Source organism: Crassostrea angulata, chromosome 7 (assembly GCF_025612915.1).
Source record: "Crassostrea angulata isolate pt1a10 chromosome 7, ASM2561291v2, whole genome shotgun sequence".
NCBI lineage: Eukaryota > Metazoa > Mollusca > Bivalvia > Ostreida > Ostreidae > Magallana > Magallana angulata.
Window position 1 is genome coordinate 1,474,268 of NC_069117.1, and position 21,365 is coordinate 1,495,632.

The 21,365-nt window shown below is 32.7% G+C and overlaps 1 protein-coding gene and 1 pseudogene across 2 annotated transcripts; both read left to right on the forward strand.

The window, feature by feature from the left end:
- The first annotated feature begins 49 nt into the window (after positions 1 to 49).
- Positions 50 to 4,057, forward strand: LOC128192841 (complement C1q-like protein 4). 2 transcript variants are annotated; one of them, XM_052865835.1, is made up of 3 exons: positions 50 to 510; positions 1,911 to 2,073; positions 3,533 to 4,057. In XM_052865835.1, exons 2-3 carry the CDS (start codon positions 1,935 to 1,937, stop codon positions 3,922 to 3,924), a joined length of 531 nt encoding a protein of 176 aa, XP_052721795.1. In that variant the 5' UTR covers positions 50 to 510; positions 1,911 to 1,934; the 3' UTR covers positions 3,925 to 4,057. The 2 variants fall into 2 exon arrangements, with proteins under 2 accessions (XP_052721795.1, XP_052721794.1); XM_052865834.1 differs by lacking the exon at positions 50 to 510 and adding an exon at positions 1,779 to 1,825.
- Positions 4,058 to 5,634: 1,577 nt separating this feature from the next.
- LOC128192842 (complement C1q-like protein 4) lies at positions 5,635 to 7,471 on the forward strand (annotated as a pseudogene).
- Positions 7,472 to 21,365: the final 13,894 nt, after the last annotated feature.

Below are 21,365 nucleotides of genomic sequence, written 5' to 3' on the forward strand. Positions count from 1 at the left end.
TTTTGTGTTATTTTAAGGATGAATTAAAACTCAACAAAACTAAGAGCTAGTGAAGATATTTAATTGTTTTGCTCGAATACATTAATTTTACAGATACAGAATTGACTGCCAAACTTTTCTGAAGTGAAAGCTCAAGCGAGCTTTGCGTATCATATTGTGTCCCGTCCGTCCATTTGCCTGTATCGCAGTCAGTAAACAATTTACATCCAGGACCACATGACGAATTCAACTAAATTTGGCATGAAAAATGTTTGTATTCTGCCTGGTACAGGCAGATAGCTAACCATAAACAAAAGTCACACGCGTTCATGTTTTAATGTGTGGTACACGTTGCTGTCGTTGTTTTAATGTGTGGTACACGTTGCTGTCGTTGTAATGAGTGGTACACGTTGCTGTCGTTGTTTGAATGTGTGATACACGTTGCTGTCGTGCAAAAGGTTGGTAAAAAATAGTGGTTCGAGGCACGCATCTGACAGGATGGAATAGGATTGACAAAATGTGACCGCACTGGTCAGTAAAGCTGACGGGAAGAGTGCTTGACCAGAACTAAATAATTAACTTGTACTATAGATGATTATATTAAACTCAGAGTAGATAATTTGTACATAAAATACTTCTCATGAATTTTAAAATTGAACTATAGACAACACAGTTTGTTCCACTGAAAAAATGCAATAAGTTCAAAATTCTTGCTTCTTTGTCATTTAAATTCAAATCTAAAGCAATAAACCCGTGGGAGGTTACGATGTGGCTCTGAATGTTAATGGAATTATTAAAAGGTAGCTGTTTCTTAATATGAATTATTCCAGGATTTCTAGGGAGTTAAGAGGCTAAAACTAGTGTATTTTCATACACCACAAGTTCTCATGATGGATGAAAATAGGTTCATCAACCGTCGATATTTCTCCAAACAAATCTAAAGAATCAAGAGAAACAGATCTATTTCATGACGGGGCTAAAAAACCTGAGCACACATCAGAAGAGATTACAGGAGTGTCCACAATGGTAAATAACTGTAAGTCAGAGAAACGTGTGATAAATTTGAGGACGTGTAAATTGTTTAATTGGTGACAGACTGTTTCCTAGAGAGAAACAAGGAGGATGAACGTTTCACAAATAATTCCAAATCTATATTGTTGTCACAAAAACTGTTTAGCGTTATATAGTATAAAAATACAAATGTATAACAACACTAATACAGTACCAACTTTAAATGTCATAAAAGTTTGTTTCATTTGCTCAGACATCCACTTCACATATTAATTAATATATTTCACATATAAAAATCATCTAAAAATGGATTTACTATAAAAAGAATATTGAATAAAGCTAGAAAAGGAGCAATGTTTTTTTTAGAAGAACCTTTTTTATGGGGTTGTAATATCCACGTGTTCCAAAATTAATGATTTTTTTTCCAGAATTACTATGCCCATTTATACAAATAGTATTTTATGGGACATAGTAAGAAGACAAACAACTTCATTCCATGTTGCAAATTGCTTTTAACAATCTTAATTATGAAATTATTTTTATTAAGCAAAACCATTGAAACAATCCTCTTTTAAAACAGTCAGCATGGCTACTTGATCACTGATTAATGATACTCAAATACTTTTGATATTGCACAAATACAAACCGTATGAAAAATACATCTAGATATAAATATATAACTTAATTACTTTTTTGCGTGACAAGGTGTGAAAGTTGTTCAGTTTAAATTTCAAAATAGTGTATACTATAGTGTATAAAAACCGAAGTTTTGAATTAGACGCCATGCATACATTGGCTGTTTATTCTGTTGGACATGTTAAGAGGGAAACAATGGGTAAACTAACTTATTGTATCTATTTCATAATTAAACTTAGAATTGTTAATGATATATGACTAAATTATTAGTGCTTTAATTGCAGATTGAAGTTGTAATCGGCATAACAATGTTAGTATGTTTCACTAACGAATCTGTCAATGCTGATTGCAACAAACATACGACATCTCGGTTGCTCAAAAACCAAATTTCGCTTCTGGAGAAGTCGGTTACCATGGTAGTGGATTCAGGATGTGACTCTGATAACTGTAAGTTTATTTGTCATTGTATTTTAGATACATGATGTTCAGAAGGACTCAGACTGGAAGTTGTTCTGAATGTCCATTGAATCCGAACACGTCATGATAAATAAGTTTCTGTGATACTATTATACAGTTAAATGTATGTTGTATCATATAAATGTACAAATGATGCATACTGATTAAGATACATAATCTTGTCTTTATGTATGAATTCCCTATCGCATATTTCAGCATCATTTTTAGTCAACCTGAATCAAATGATCAAATCGAAGGAGTTTCTCTGATCATCTGTTGTCCGTCGCTCTTCCGTCTGTTAACATTCCATTTCCTAATTCTCTATACCCACTAGGCCATATTCAACAAAATCCCGTTTGGGACGAAGCATCCTTAAAAGACAGAAAAACAATAAAAACAATGTTAATGAAATAAAGAATAACTTCAAATTTTAACGTAGAAATTTGTTGGGAGAAGACTTTCGGAAAATCATCTCAAGACCAAACAACACCCTTTTATTCTTACTTACTTAACTCATATAGTGTACAATGGTACATTCTTATTGTTTAAATCGTAACATATGAACTGTTAATGAAATATACAATGAATTATACGTAGGAGGGTTTCAAAATTAAAAGTTCCGTAAGACTCTAAATAAGGAAAATGTTTAGACGCTTTTCCTCCCTTGATTTACTCCACTACAATTTGTGGTTTTCTTTTGCAATCGCAAAGCATCCTGATAAGGGGTTAACTGGAATTGGATGAACTATTGATTACTGACGGCTAAAACAACAACACTATAGACCTGCTAGGTGTTTATATAAATACATGCATATAAAAAAAAATAAAGACATACCTTTTTTTACAAACTAAAAACACAACTCAATTCATACAAATATCTATGTAGATACATGTTTATCTGTTGAAAACAATATCCCAGGACTAATATATAGATCCTAGAAGGAACGCCAAATTAATATAATGTATAAGAATATATCTTTCAAAATCTGTACATTTAGTTTAAAAATTGCATTCACATTATATGATATAGCCATAAAATAATTTATTTTTCATTTTATACAAACTTTCATTTATCCTTTTTAATGTAGATTTTCTTGATTTAGTAACTTTCCTCTTTTCTCATTCCTTCTTTTTAAAATGATATTTAAGAAATTTAGAAAGGATTGCAAGAAGCCATTACAAAACTGTTGTTTTGATGAGTTTGTGACCCATGGGAGACGTATTTGAAAAATGATCATAAAGTAATTGCAGTAACCTGCCGAAAACAAGGAATTATTGAGTTGGCTCTAAATTGAGCATCAATAATATAACAATTAGCTGATATAGTTTAGATAGTGTACGTAGATCCATTAATATTGGAGATTCATATAAAATTTTATCCTTAAAAGACTATATTCTTTTAATTTTGAACTTTGCAAATGATATATTGATATTGTATGCATGATTACAGTACCGACGGCGTTTCATGCTGAAATGAGCAGCACCAAAATACACCCAAAGGACGCGATATTTGTGTACGACCGGGTAGTAACAAACGAAGGCAGTGCTTACAATCAACAGACAGGTAAATTTACAACACCAGCTACAGGTCTCTACCTGTTTGCCTGGTCAGCTCTCAGTGATCCAGGGAAGACCTCAGATGTTGCCTTATTTGTCAACGGAAAACGTACAGGAAGAATCGCCCAGAATAACACTGGAGGAGGAGGGAAGTATATAACAGCAAGCAGTACCGTCATCTTGACATTAAAGAAAGGAGACATCGTACATCTAGCTGATTCTAGTAATACGCCGGCTTATTTAAGGGGAGAGTACTCAACTTTTAGTGGTGTACGGCTGGGCTGACCAATTCAATACTTCGAACCTGAATAACAATATATTGTGCTTGAAAAATAATGTTTCAGCATTTAACTTTTGTTAAAGGAAAATGTTAAATAGAAATAAATATCAGTCAATACCTCTTTTTTCAGTATTTGTTATCTTAATGTTTCTGAGAATACATATAATTCAATCAAACAGTGATGTTTAAATGTCACATATGCATTTCGCTGGTGTTTTGCACTCATAAATATGATGTATCAATATAACAACAACATTAATTTGTGATCGAATTATACATTTTGTTTAGAACGTTGTGAAATTGGATGAATGAATTGGAGGTCGAGAAAATAAAACCCAGATTATATGATCACGTTACAAATTTTCGTCTCATTTTTACTTTATTTTCGACTAAAATTTTTAAAAAGCTCCAATTTAAACACTAATTTAAAAACAACAACTTAAAAACATGTGTGATATCATTTTTGGTATCACCTACTTTCTTGCATCGTCATTCTTACTCTACGTCATACTCATGTATAAATTTATATCAGTGTTTTTTCGTCCTCAAGAAAACAACACGATATAGGTTTGTTAATGATAGATAAGGCAGTAGGTGCCTTTAGATTATTTTAACGTTATCTTATAAACGAAGCAATTTATTTTTTTCTTTTTTGAAACAGAACGAGTGTGGCAAAATAAATATTGAATCAAAATAGTTTTATTAAACATAATGATAAATTAAATGTAAAACGGAAATTAGATATGCAAGAGTACAACTTCCCTGTTGCCTTTTAGTGAAAACACAAGACGGTAAGATAATGCATGCCGAAAATATCCATATTTTCAATTTAAAGACTATATGTATTATTTGGCGATTTCTAAATACGTTCTTAAAATTTTTTAAAGTAAACACATGCGTTTTATTGTCAGCTAATGTCGTTCTTTTTTACCAACAGAGGAATACATAAACGATATTGCTCAAAGATTATGTAGCAAGCATGGTAAACAATGTTTTACTTCACCTAAGAATTAAGTTTTCTTTTACAAATATATGCTTCATTATTTTGAAAGAATTGATTATACAGATAAGATACACATATCTTATGATTTGTTCAATGCTTGCTGTGAATTTAGTTATTTTAAAACATGTAAAAGAAATAATCTTTTTTTATAGAATTTCCATATTTGAATACCTAATATGTTGTATAATTTTGCAAACCTGGCAGGTCAAAATATTCAGCGGAGTTTTGTTTTTGGCTTTTTGGTTTTGTGGTTTCTTTTTTGTATATGGCATAGTTAATTAAATCACAGTCAAAACGAGAGAGAGAGAGAGAGAGAGAGAGAGAGAGAGAGAGAGAGGATGGTTGTTGGTTGTTTGTTTCTGCTCTAAAGAAAAGGTATTTGACAAACTATGCACCAAAATGTTTAGGTCTTAGGCGTGGGCTGTATTTTTGTTATTGATTGGCATTGCTGCTTTCCTGAAGAAAATTTTGCAAGCATGTATACTTTTCAGTTCATATTATTTGATAAGTACCTATGTCATATACGCAATTTTAGAGCCAATTTAATAAATGTGCACCTATGAAAGCATTCTGTTACGTACATGTGTTACATAATTACGATATCGCGTGACTTTACTTAAACGGTATTATTTACATTCGCTGTCATCGATACATGTACATGTTAAAATATCTTTTTGAAATACTAATCATTTTTAATTTTTCGATGGCAGCGAAGAAAATCATTACAGTTAAAACGCTTTGAGTGGTTTTTTTTTAATTAAAAAAAAATCTTTTTTATCTCGGTGAAACAAAACATTTTTTTCTGTGTAACTTAAAGAAATAGTAAAATATAAGGTGGAAAACTCAGTAAGAAGGATTTCAAGAATCAGCTTCATAAATTGGACTGATTTCTCACGAGATTTTAAAATGGTAAGCTGTTATTATCAACGTTCCTGTGTACTGTAAAAATGGTTTTTTTTTAAAAGTTATATAGGGTTGCAAATATAATAAAGGATTACGTTTCATGAGCAAAATTATTATAAAATTTAAGATTCCATTTGTTTTTAAAACTTCTTTTACAAATTCTTATTTTTTATGAAATTTCATATATGCGTATTGATAATTGGTTGACAAGCAATAGGAACAAATGATAGCAATTCAGAGCATTTATTTCAGATAGCATATTGTAGCATAACTCAAGGTTTTTTTTATTTAATGTAATATGAAGTTCTTTTTTAGTCTGCAATATAAGCACAATTTCTTGTTTTATCTAAATATATTTGTTACTTCTTGATGTTGCACACAGCAAAATCAAGCTATGTTCATTATGATCTTAAATATGAATTGAACTACAACTGAACCACAGCCCCATGATATTGAGACCCTGCGGTCTGTTCTTTTGCAGCAGTTTATACTGATGCACACAACAAACACTTTTATATGCATAATAATCTTTATTATTAAATAAACTTTTCTTCAATGGAACCATATTCCTATGATATTAAGATTCAGTCTATTTATCCTTTGCAGCAGTTGATCACCACCTGCTCCTCCTTTTTGTTGCTGATCCTAAACCTGGCTGTAGTCCATGGTAATTGTAGCAATACACTGACGTCGACGTTGATTCACAACCAACTCATTTTACTGGAGAAACTTGCAGCAGTTGATCACCACCTGCTCCTCCTTTTTGTTGCTGATCCTAAACCTGGCTGTAGTCCATGGTAATTGTAGCAATACACTGACGTCGACGTTGATTCACAACCAACTCATTTTACTGGAGAAACGTATTGGATAATGTTTCCAAATATAGATGTTGTAAGTCATTTTTTATTCTGTTCATAATTTTCTAAGATTTTTTTTAACAAGGGGAAATCATTTGTGTTTGCGCTACAAAGAGGCATCAAACTTCATTGACAGAGTAATTTGTTTTCAAAAACTTCATGTACCTAAAATAGGTGATCAATGGACGTTCGTTCATCTTGTTTAATCTTTCCAAAAAAACTGATTGGTAGATAGATAGATAGATAGATAGATAGATAGATAGATAGATAGATAGATAGATAGATAGATAGATGTAAACAAAATTTAACAGTTTGATGCTTTCATTCCAGGTTCTACAAGCCCTGTCGTATTTCATGCTGTAATCAGTTCAAGCACAAGCTACGATAAAGGTTCTCCCTGGATCTATGACCAAGTAGTCACCAATGTTGGAAATGCGTACAATCCTAGCACAGGGAAATTCACTGCACCTACAAATGGTATCTACCAGTTCAATTGGTACACCTAAAATGCTCCTGAAACATTATCCCATGCAGGGTTGTATGTAAATGGATATATAAAAGCACGCCAAGCTGCAAATAACAACGGAAGCACTAAGCAGTGGATTACAGCGGGTAGCAGCATGGCTCTACCGCTAAACAAGGGAGATATAGTCTATATAAAGGATATTAATTATAAGGTTCAACTATTTGGTCAGTGGACAGCATTTGGAGGTGTACTGATAAACTGAGAGAAAAACATATTGAACACAGTTAATGTCAAATCTAATAAAATCGTGTTCAGTTTTTGTTTGTTCGTTTGTTATGGTAAGATATTTCAATAATATACTTTTAACTAAGTTAAATAACAATATTGTGATTTTATTCCATCAAAACCAAACTTCACGATAAAATATCGTTCTCATTTATGTCTAAATCTATAGCTGACTAATTTTGGTAACCCTAGCTGGATAATACAAATTTTGATTTGTTATGCATAACGTATTTAGGTAATTTTATCTTTAAAAAGTATACGTTGCACGAGCCCTCGCTTACGTTGCACGAGCTCTCGCATTCGTTGCATACGTTTTACTGGTCGCAGCAAGTCTCCTCTGAATAGTGGACATACACACTATTCAGACGCAATCCAACGCGATCCAAATTATCGCAGTGCAACGCACGAACATTAATACGAACGTTTTACAACGTTTTGTGTACTCGCAAGAGTGATACACGATTTATAAAGATCGTAAGATAAATTGCTGGTGTTTATGCGTCTGTTTTGTGACCGTGAGACTGTTGCTCAACGTATCCCATGTAATCTTGCAACGTTTTACTATCATTGCACGACTTAATTCAGCCTCAATATGCCATGCTTTGCTATTAGTATATATACCCTGTATAAGTATCGAGGGCTTCGCTCGAGAGTAATTTGGTTTTTTTTCTGGGGAATAAATCCTCATATTCCCTGAACATCAATGCAATAAACGTTTTATTATACCAAGCAACATATGATTACACAAAATACGTTGATTTCTAATAATGTTTGACTTTTCAACAGTTGCAACATTAACGTCGTGATTGTTTGATTTTCCATGCAACTGTCTTACTTTCTTTCATAAATCATAGATAGTTAAGTTGGTTCTGAGATATAAAGAGAATCATAATGATTAAATATTTTTGATTTAATCATATTTGTCTACATCGTTTGCTCATATCTGCTTTTTCTAGACCAATCAGATATAATAGAATAATCATATTGAGGTATAATAATAAATGCTGCTGCATATCTGTACCTTCTTGGGCCTCATCTTTTCTCGCTTCCAACTATGTCTACTGAATATGGGCGGTGTACATGCCCCCGCTGACTCGCACGATCATTCGTACCATGGAAGGCATAATCGCACGTCCAATCACATTGGCACACGTTCAATCGTCCGATCCCCTAGTCTCTCGCGCGTTCCTATCGAATTATTTTTCAACAGTTGTTTTCATTGTACATCAGTCGCATATAGACGCAAGATATATCGCAAGATTCGATGCGTTTACATCGCACAACGCTCGCTTAGATCGTGCGAAATTCGTACGAATACTTTTTTCAAATGCGATTATTTCGGCAAGATTTGGCAATTCATATCTATTTATTTCGGTTGCACGAATATTTGGTCGCTTCTGCTCGTGCGCCAATTGTGAAAGGGGCTTAAGCAATACATCGCGTTATTATTCAATTTATATTTATATTCTACTGGGTTTTCCATTGAATTCTGTAATTTTTGAATGTATCTAAATGCAGGACCTTAATGACTGCGTACGAACTCGCAAATGGTTTATATAAATTGTTCCTAAACATTGATTTCAATGTTGTCGGTTTAGAAGCATATTTCATACATGTTGCTATAACACTATTTATTGTTTCATGCTCATCTTCACGGGCTATGTGATAACTAGTTTAAACTGGTTTTGGAAAAAATCCGCTGTTCTTGCTGCTACTTACTCCCTTTGTAATTTACAGTTTATACTGATTTATCTTGACAAGATATCGATTTCATCAATAAGGAAAAATAAATTTAGTATAAAATGAAGCATGAAATATAATATTATATCTAATTAAAATCTAGGCTTTTTGATATCATCGACATTTGTTTCTTAAATAAAAAGGGAAGTCGTAAAAATGCTTACCTTGTCATTGGAAATCTTAAAAATTATTTTGTTAAAACCCATTCTGATTGCACACACAAGTTCTCTGAAGTTGACATTTAAAAAATGCCTGAGTTTTTTTTATAGACAACAACAATGTAGCTTTTGGAAATCAAGTCTTCTAACAGTCTGTTGGAGTCCCCATGGGTACCAATTTTGCCCCATTGTTAGCAGACCTATTTTTGTATTCTCATGAAGCAGAATTCATAAACTTGTACGTGAAAAAAATAAATCACTCGCTCTGGGCTTCAACTCAACATTCAGGTATATCGACAACGTATTATCTATTAAGATTTGTTATTTCCATACTTACCTCGACTCGATATATCCCAGTGAACTTGAAATAAAAGATAGAAGTTGATAAAACAGGACTATCAACAGTCTCGTTTGAAGTCATCTTTTCGTAAGTTCTATGGTCGATACAACGACCTTGTCAGCAAATACAATCTTCCACTGGTTCGCATGCTGACTGGCGCTTTTCATATTAATTGTTAGATCATAATTTAATGCCCAATTGTCTACGGACTTTTCCTTTTTTTCCCCGATTACGACAAAGAGCACACGGTGTGTGTGACCGGTCAGCAGAGGATGCTTAATCCTCCTTGGCACCTGATTCCACCAGAGGTCCTTGGTTGCTCTGAACTGGACTATTGATTGACAACCGAATTGTACAGGGGTTTTTCTCCGGGTTTTTTTCGATCATTAATATTTTTACCAAATTACGACATTTTCCCCGATAACAACATTTTTACCGATATGACATTGGGCGCACGGCGGTTGGGACTGGTTAGCAGAGGATGCTTACTTCTCCTAGACGCCTGATCCTACCTATATCTTTTTAGAGGTCCATGTTGATCTGCTTTGAATTTGTATTTTGTTTTATGGATTTTTGAGATGGTTGACAGTTTGTTATTGTCAATTTTGGGAGTTGATTTTAATCAACTCTCATATGCACTTACTCGGGCAAAGCGAAAGTGAAACAGTGTTTGGACCTAAGCACAAATCAATACCGCTGACAACACTTTGTTCTTGAAAATAATCTATGAATTCGATGAAGCAAACTTATTTATTAAATTGTACAAACATTTTAGATATTTTTTAAAGTCGTATGTATTCCTACGCTAGATTTCAATGTATTCTCGTTTAACCAGATGCTTGGCTGTCTCCGTTAATATCCGACAAAACAGAGTCTCTCTTCCTTGTCAGAGATAAACGGAGACAGCCGAGCGTTTGGTTGAACAAGACAAGAGTTCATAGGAGATGTGCCTGGATCCATACAATTTCTCAGAAATATTTCGCGATCGATTACTGATACTTCTTGCCATGCAAAATCACATATCGTTGATTTTGAATAAATGATAATCGATAAAATTAATTCCCGTCAGTACTTCAGTACTTTGATTTATATAAGCATCAAATGATTCATTTTTGACGTAGTTGTTATCAATAGCTGCCGTCAGTTGAGCAGCCAAATTATCTTTACGCGCTAACGCGCGTTTTTGGGAGTTGATTTTAATCAACTCTCCTATGCAGTTACTTAGGCAAACCGAAAGTGAAACAGTGTTTGGACCTAAGCACAAATTAACACCGCTGACAACACTTAGTTCTTATCAATAAATTCGATGTAATGAGTTCTTAAGCATTGTTCTTTAAGGAAACTCATTTATAGATACCTTGTATATAGTCAGATTTTAAATGGTACGAACAATTTAGTTGTTTTTTTTGAAGTCGTACATTTTATGTATTCCTACGCCAGAGTTCAATATAGTCTCGTTCAACCAGACGCTTGGCTGTCTCCGTAAATCTCCGACAAGCATAGAGTCTCTTGCTTGTCGGAGATTAACGGATACAGCTGAGGGTCTGGTTGAACGAGAGTAGAGTTCACTTTTGCTCTGATCCATACAATTTCTCATAACTATTTCGATAACTAACACGTAGTTGGAATAATTCTTTGAATATTACACAACATGATTGATATTGAATTTTCACGAAATTCCTGTAGGATTCATATCTGCGTAATTCAAATACTTATAGGAATGTACTTGCCATGCAAAATAACATATCGTTGATTTTAAAATAAATAACAATCGATAAAATCAACTCCCGTCAGTACTTCAGTACTTTGATTTCAATGTCTGCTCAGCTGACGACTGTTATTGACGCGACGACGTAAAAAATAAATCATTAAATGTTACAGTATGCACACACCGTGGCAGTTATGAGACCACGTCTTAAAAAAATTAATGATTCAATGCTTAATAAGATAAACATGTAGAAAAGTATATACCCTTTATTGATTCCATTATTTTTTCTAAATTTATTTGTATAAGTTATTAATCTTAAAATTATCTATCTCCTGTTCTATAAACTCTTAAAGAAAAAAATCTTATTCATATAACTCGATCACGGTTTAGTAGTAATCTAAATTTGTATTCGTGTTTGTACATATATTCTGGAAAAAATTATTAAGTCTTAAATATAATAAGTAAAGTTAATTCAATTGTTAGTTTCTCTAATATCGTACATTATTGTTGTTTAGGAGGTCAATGCGATGATTAAGTTACCCGAGAAAGAAAATATTCACGGAGCTGAAGACGAGTTGGATATTGCACCTGAATATAGCTGAGTCATTGTTTTGATTGAAAACCCCCCAGCAATAATTGTTTTATTATATGATTCATTTACAAATTGAATAACATAGTTTACTATTTTAATAATTAAATATGTTAATAATAGATATCATGAAATTATAGATATAAGCAGATATACTGCAGATATACTGCGGTGTCGGTTCTTAATTTTTCAAACAATTCAAAATCTAAATTTTTGTATTGATATTTGAATATTTCCTTAAAGTCACAGCTTTTGTCCAAATAATTTACACTACCCAGAGTCTACATTACATCAGGATGAGTACATGGTTAATAATCATACATTGTAGCATTGTAGATCTGGAGAATTGTCCAGAAATCACAGTTTGGTGTAAACCATGAATCCCTGCAAACTTATGATCGGTCACAGGAGAGGTTAAACAAATCAGAATTGGTATATATGGGTAAAATCTTTAAAAATATTTTTACATTCAGATATGCAATGTTAAGCATTCTGATTCTTATTTGCTGAAATAACACTGGCTTTGACTATATAAAGCTGCATTGATTTTATTTTGCTGATTATTAGTGTTATAGTCAATATTACTCACAGAGAGAGAGAGAGAGAGAGAGAGAGAGAGAGAGAGAGAGAGAGAGAGAGGATTTGGAGCTATATTATAATACATATAATAAATTATACTTTTTATATTCTTATTGCAGATTCTATAAACCAGGTTGTATTTCCTGCTGAAATAAGTTCAGGTTGAATATACCAGAAATGTTCTATCTGAATCTATGACAAAGTTGTCACCAATGATGGAAACACTTACAATCCTAGCATAAAGAAATCCACCCTACCTACGAAGGGTACCTACCAGTTCAATTGATATACTTTAATTAAGTGCCCAAACACGATGTTACATGCAAAGTTGTTTGTAAATGGGAAATTAAAAGCACGCCAAGCTGCAACTAACAACGGAAACAGTACACAGTGGATCACAGCTGGTAGCAGCGTGGCTCTTCCGCTGAACAAAGGGGACGTGGTGTATATTATGGATAGTCAATATACATCACAACCTTTTTCTCAATGGACAACGTTTGGCGGTGTCCTGTTAAATTAAGATCAATGCAATAAAACGTATCAACATATTGTGTTTAGTTAGCAAGCATTGCAAAATAAATGTAATACCTGAGTTAGCGTCAAGCTGATATAAACAGATGAAGAAACAGAACAATAGAATGTTTCCTAAAGTCAGGTAACATTTATAGTTAGTATAGATTTACGTTTGCACGTAACGAGAAGCGGAAACAGGACGCTTTAAACGATCAATTTATCAATGCTCCAATCCACACCTTGCAAATTAATAGTACACCCACCAAACTATAATCACCATATAGAATTTGAACAAAATTTTATAGTATAAGAGAGAAGGATGATCGTACCATTTTCTCGGCTATAATTACCTCCTTTTTACAAAGACCTTGTTTAAAGAAATAGAAAAAGTGTTCAAATTTTCAAAGCAAAAATATTTGAATTTTTTCTTTACTAATTAAACGTTTATGGTCAAGAGTATCACCCTTTAAATAATAATCATGGTTAATCTTACTGGCTATCTCTTGACCTCCAAGTCCCCTAAATCAGATAAAAAAAAAAGTTGTTTGGAAATTTTTCTACTTATTGAAATAGTTTATTGGCTTTCTTTGAAACATAAAAAGACTAATCTATGGAAATTCAACAAAATGTTTTCCAGTATGAAAAAAAAACTTGAAATTGAACTACGCGCATTGATGAAGTTTTCCGGTCAATTTTTTCTCTGATGCATTGATGAAAAGAAAAATTATTAAATCCTGTCAAAAGTGTGACCAATGAAGGGATGATAACAACACTAGTACAGAAGAATTTATTGCACAGTTGGTGTCTACCAGTTCGATTTGTATTCTCTGAGATATCCTAAGTATCGTCGCACCCACACTACTGGCTCTAAAAAGTACTGAAAGTGCCATTTTTTGCTGATAATTTCTGATATTTACTGATATTGTACTGTTAGTGCTGAGAATCGCTGATATTTACTGATAATTTTACTGTTGTTACTGATAATTGCTGTTGGTTCTGATATTTACTGATATTTACTGATGCTTTTTCTGCGAGTTCTGATAATTACTGATATTTACTGAGATTTACTGTTGGTACTGAGAATTGCTGATAATTACTGAGAATAACAGCCAGGGGTTTTATAAGAGATTAAGCTTAATAACTGTAACACGCAAATTGTTCAGATATTATTTAAAATTACGGGTTCTTGTTCCAAGTTTTATTTTAGCTGATTAACACAATTCAGCACATTTAAACAAAATGCATGTAGAAATTATAGAACTGTTATATAATCCATCCCGGTGCGCCAATCCACTCGACACGTACTACGGTGTTACATTGTATATATAGAACAATTCATACTAAAAAAGAAATTATGAAGATTTTAACCACTTTATGTAATAGATAGATAGATTCTCAATTTTGAGCTATCAATTTTTTTTTATAGAACCGTGTTATATAATTATAAACTTAAGATGATTTTATCCTGGCCCTAATCACTAATTCTATTTCCAAAATAAAATCAAACACTTTTGTTTCACGGTGTATTTCCCGGCCATTTACATCTGTTTCTTCTGAGGCTGCAAGACATATACACAGGTGGTCAGTTTTCACACCTTGCCGCGGTCACCCTGTCGTGTGTATAGTCTGAGCGCTGTCTGTTAGTTCTGGGTTTTTTTCTTGATCCCAGACATACAAAAGAATCTTTTCTGCGGCTGCAAGACATATACACAGGTGGCCAGTTTTCACACCTTGCCGTGGTCACCCTGTCGTGTGTATAGTCTGAGCGCTGTGTGTTCTGAGGTTTTTCTTGATCCCAGACATACAAAAGATTTAAATTTGTGCTTGCTTTTAAGCATGGAGATTAAGTATCTAAGCGTTCATATATTAAGGAAAATCAGTTAAATCGTGTGTCTTTTTTTTCAAATTTATAAAAAGCCGCTGGTCATATTACCGCATACTAGTGCATGAATAAAGTATTTGTATGAGAGAGAGAGAGAGAGAGAGAGAGAGAGAGAGAGAGAGAGAGAGAGAGAGAGAAGTTTAACTAAAATCAGATCGCTGTTGCTATCGGCGGTTGTGATGCTGTAATGGGACTTTATCGTGCTTATGCTTTTCTGCATTGACGCCTCAAAATACCTTTTAGTAGATTATCTTGGGGAGAGAGAGAGAGAGAGAGAGAGAGAGAGAGAGAGAGAGAGCGCATGATAAGCAGATAACACTTGTTCACTATATTGTTTAAGAAAAGTTTACACTCAAAATCTGTGTTTGAAATAGCGGTTGTGATGCTGTAATAGAACTTTATCGTGCTAATGCCGTTATGCCATTTTGACTCGAAAACTCAAATTTTAGGTCTAGATGATATATGTGAGAGAGAGAGAGAGAGAGAGAGAGAGAGAGAGAGAGAGAGAGAGAGAGAGAGAGAGGTCAATTATCTTCGCCGATTGTTACCTATTTTGATTTCAGCAAATGGTAAGAGAGAGAGAAAGAGAGAGAGAGAGAGGAATACTACATGTAGTAATAAATATTTTATATCCAACTTTATTTGAATCAATTAGACGCGCAGCAATTAAAATGATGAATATGAAAATCATTCTAATACGTTATTTATATTGTTGTCGATAAAAATAATACTTTTCACTTAAAATAAATATTCTCAAGATCATGGATACCTGTATATGGATATTACGTAATGTCATACACAATGTGGCAGACTGACAATTTACAAGGTTGAAACGCGACATTCAAACCTCTTGATCTGCTGAAAGTATGTATACTATACACAGATACTGCCTCGCTAATCTTTCTGTGAAGTAAAACTTCAAAGACATTTTGAAGTCCTGACAGGGTATCTTCTCTATTTTGAAAAAAAATTATCATGTTAAGAAATATGGTGTTTTTCATTGTTGAAAAAAAAATTGTCCACCGTATTTAGAAATTAAATTTTTTGTGGAGTCTGCCTTAAGTTTAGTTACCAAATTTTGACCGGCTGTCTAATATTAAGTCTAAAATGTGATCTGTGAGCTTCCGAAGTTCAAAAGAAGCTAAATATCAAGTAAATGAAAATAATATATGATTAAATAAATCGGTTAAATCTGAAATAATAATGACAATGTTTTGGGCGTTAGAATATTCTCAGTAATTATCAGCAATTCTCAGTACTAACAGTAAATCTCAGTAAATATCAGTAATTATCAGAACTCGCAGCAAAAGCATCAGTAAATATCAGTAAATATCAGAACCAACAGCAATTATCAGTAACAACAGTAAAATTATCAGTAAATATCAGCAATTCTCAGCACTAACAGTACAATATCAGTAAATATCAGAAATTATCAGTAAAAAATGGCACTTTCAGTACTTTTTAGAGCCAGTAGTGCCAGGGTTTGTCATCAATGGCGATTCAAGAATATCAGTTTTTAAATCACAATAGCTGTAGTCTACTATATTGTGGGTAACAATGGGTAGCAACTTGGTTCTCCCAATTAATTTCGGGAATTTAGTAAACCTAATAGAATTCCCTATTAAATGGTCGGCAAAACTCTGAAGTCATTAAACAGAACTAGGTTGTGTACTTATTATTTAAATTCTTTCAAGAAAAATATAATCAGAAACTAGACTCTTGTTGCAAAAGTAATGCCGAACTAAACAAAACAGGTTAAACATTTGTACAATCATAAGTCAATCTTTCCTCAAAGTTTGGTTGTTAACGTTTCTGTCAAGTCTGAAATCTCTTTGAAACAATAGTTTTTGTCTCGAGACGGGAAACGGACCAACGGAAGTGATTAATAAAAAAAGCTGGTATTTTTCGTACATTTGCTGAGAGTACATCAGGCTAGATGAAACACCCAAGAAATTCAGTTTAACTTGTTAAAATATGATTTATTCGAATCCTTCCGGTGAAAACCGGAAGTGACAGTTGATAAAATAAAACCCGCTAAACATATTATCATTCAAATGTCTATCATTCATGAAGCCTTTTTTTTTTTTTTTTATAATTTATTGTTTTTGTTCCATACATACTAATACTAATGTTGACATTATTAAATTCAGTTTTTATAAATTTTATACACATGCATACTCACTCACACACAAGTATAATTACATACATTTTTCAATATTAGTGGTAAATGGTTACTTTGCTTCCAAAAAAAAAACCAAAAAAAAACAACCAAAAAAATAAAAAACAAAAAAATAAATAACAAATAATAATACGAATAATCATAATATCATAAACTAATCTAAAATGTTTTTCCATGTAAGCCACAATTTTTCAAAATTGCGCAGCTTTTGATTTTGGATAGCAGCATATTTTTCTACATGGTATTTTATTCTTAAATGACTGAGTAATCCAAGAAAATTTGGCATTTTGTTTTGCATTAATGATATAAAAATATATTGTTTAACATATAGAATTATGAAGTTTATAACCCTGTTATTGTTTGACAATGGTAGATCACCGAGAATAACATTCGAAACATTGAAACCAACTCTTTCAGAGGTTTTTCTGTATATATGAAGACTTAAATCACTCCAGAGTGTTTGTACTTTATCACAAGCAATGAAAACATGTATTATTGTTTCAACATTTTCCATACAAAAACCACAACAATCAGAAGTTTTAATGTTAATTTTCTTAAGGTATTTTCCAACAGGAACAATTCTATGTAAGATTCGAAATTGTAACCACTGGGCAGAAGAATCACTAGTGGTTTTATAACCAATTTTAAAAACATCTTGCACTGATATTGTGTCTACTCCATATGGCCTAAGCTCTGCCTCCCACTTGCTGATTGAGGTTGGAATAGCCTCATTTTTATTCAAGAAATTATAAAAGATTTTTGAGCATTTTTCAGAAGATATGAGAGGTTCAAAAAATAAAGGTACATATGGATTAGGAAGTCTTTTGAAAGAAGACCTATCTATTAACAATGATTTCAAATATTTTGAAATAGCTGTAACAATGCTATTGTATTGCATCACACAACTATCAGATAGATTGTATGTGTTTTTAAGAACTCCAAAGTCTAAAAGATTACAATCATCATCAAAAAAATCTTGCACAACCTTTAATCCCTTTTCATACCAGGATTTAAAAAAAACTGGTTTGTTGTTAACTTTTGTATTAGAGTTATACCACACTGGAATATAATGAAATTTGTTTTTAAAGTGCGGAGAGTAAGTAAAAGATTTCATATAACATGACCAAGCAATCAAAACATCTTTCCAAAAGGCGTTATTTTCTTTTAACAAACAATCAAACACAAAACTATCTCCAAAATCATACAATTTCTGTAAAATATCATCTCCATTGAGAGCATAGAAAATATCCATCCATGGTTTATGTGAGCAAGTTAACCTTTTAATCCATGTACATTTAAGTGATGTAATAAAACTTCTAACATCTACCATTTTCATACCACCTGACAAGTAGTCTTGTGTTATAAGAGACCTTTTAACTTTCTCTCAGAAATATTTCGCGATCGATTACTGATACTTCTTGCCATGCAAAATCACATATCGTTGATTTTGAATAAATGATAATCGATAAAATTAATTCCCGTCAGTACTTCAGTACTTTGATTTATATAAGCATCAAATGATTCATTTTTGACGTAGTTGTTATCAATAGCTGCCGTCAGTTGAGCAGCCAAATTATCTTTACGCGCTAACGCGCGTTTTTGGGAGTTGATTTTAATCAACTCTCCTATGCAGTTACTTAGGCAAACCGAAAGTGAAACAGTGTTTGGACCTAAGCACAAATTAACACCGCTGACAACACTTAGTTCTTATCAATAAATTCGATGTAATGAGTTCTTAAGCATTGTTCTTTAAGGAAACTCATTTATAGATACCTTGTATATAGTCAGATTTTAAATGGTACGAACAATTTAGTTGTTTTTTTTGAAGTCGTACATTTTATGTATTCCTACGCCAGAGTTCAATATAGTCTCGTTCAACCAGACGCTTGGCTGTCTCCGTAAATCTCCGACAAGCATAGAGTCTCTTGCTTGTCGGAGATTAACGGATACAGCTGAGGGTCTGGTTGAACGAGAGTAGAGTTCACTTTTGCTCTGATCCATACAATTTCTCATAACTATTTCGATAACTAACACGTAGTTTGATGGAATAATTCTTTGAATATTACACAACATGATTGATATTGAATTTTCACGAAATTCCTGTAGGATTCATATCTGCGTAATTCAAATACTTATAGGAATGTACTTGCCATGCAAAATAACATATCGTTGATTTTAAAATAAATAACAATCGATAAAATCAACTCCCGTCAGTACTTCAGTACTTTGATTTCAATGTCTGCTCAGCTGACGACTGTTATTGACGCGACGACGTAAAAAATAAATCATTAAATGTTACAGTATGCACACACCGTGGCAGTTATGAGACCACGTCTTAAAAAAATTAATGATTCAATGCTTAATAAGATAAACATGTAGAAAAGTATATACCCTTTATTGATTCCATTATTTTTTCTAAATTTATTTGTATAAGTTATTAATCTTAAAATTATCTATCTCCTGTTCTATAAACTCTTAAAGAAAAAAATCTTATTCATATAACTCGATCACGGTTTAGTAGTAATCTAAATTTGTATTCGTGTTTGTACATATATTCTGGAAAAAATTATTAAGTCTTAAATATAATAAGTAAAGTTAATTCAATTGTTAGTTTCTCTAATATCGTACATTATTGTTGTTTAGGAGGTCAATGCGATGATTAAGTTACCCGAGAAAGAAAATATTCACGGAGCTGAAGACGAGTTGGATATTGCACCTGAATATAGCTGAGTCATTGTTTTGATTGAAAACCCCCCAGCAATAATTGTTTTATTATATGATTCATTTACAAATTGAATAACATAGTTTACTATTTTAATAATTAAATATGTTAATAATAGATATCATGAAATTATAGATATAAGCAGATATACTGCAGATATACTGCGGTGTCGGTTCTTAATTTTTCAAACAATTCAAAATCTAAATTTTTGTATTGATATTTGAATATTTCCTTAAAGTCACAGCTTTTGTCCAAATAATTTACACTACCCAGAGTCTACATTACATCAGGATGAGTACATGGTTAATAATCATACATTGTAGCATTGTAGATCTGGAGAATTGTCCAGAAATCACAGTTTGGTGTAAACCATGAATCCCTGCAAACTTATGATCGGTCACAGGAGAGGTTAAACAAATCAGAATTGGTATATATGGGTAAAATCTTTAAAAATATTTTTACATTCAGATATGCAATGTTAAGCATTCTGATTCTTATTTGCTGAAATAACACTGGCTTTGACTATATAAAGCTGCATTGATTTTATTTTGCTGATTATTAGTGTTATAGTCAATATTACTCACAGAGAGAGAGAGAGAGAGAGAGAGAGAGAGAGAGAGAGAGAGAGAGAGAGAGGATTTGGAGCTATATTATAATACATATAATAAATTATACTTTTTATATTCTTATTGCAGATTCTATAAACCAGGTTGTATTTCCTGCTGAAATAAGTTCAGGTTGAATATACCAGAAATGTTCTATCTGAATCTATGACAAAGTTGTCACCAATGATGGAAACACTTACAATCCTAGCATAAAGAAATCCACCCTACCTACGAAGGGTACCTACCAGTTCAATTGATATACTTTAATTAAGTGCCCAAACACGATGTTACATGCAAAGTTGTTTGTAAATGGGAAATTAAAAGCACGCCAAGCTGCAACTAACAACGGAAACAGTACACAGTGGATCACAGCTGGTAGCAGCGTGGCTCTTCCGCTGAACAAAGGGGACGTGGTGTATATTATGGATAGTCAATATACATCACAACCTTTTTCTCAATGGACAACGTTTGGCGGTGTCCTGTTAAATTAAGATCAATGCAATAAAACGTATCAACATATTGTGTTTAGTTAGCAAGCATTGCAAAATAAATGTAATACCTGAGTTAGCGTCAAGCTGATATAAACAGATGAAGAAACAGAACAATAGAATGTTTCCTAAAGTCAGGTAACATTTATAGTTAGTATAGATTTACGTTTGCACGTAACGAGAAGCGGAAACAGGACGCTTTAAACGATCAATTTATCAATGCTCCAATCCACACCTTGCAAATTAATAGTACACCCACCAAACTATAATCACCATATAGAATTTGAACAAAATTTTATAGTATAAGAGAGAAGGATGATCGTACCATTTTCTCGGCTATAATTACCTCCTTTTTACAAAGACCTTGTTTAAAGAAATAGAAAAAGTGTTCAAATTTTCAAAGCAAAAATATTTGAATTTTTTCTTTAC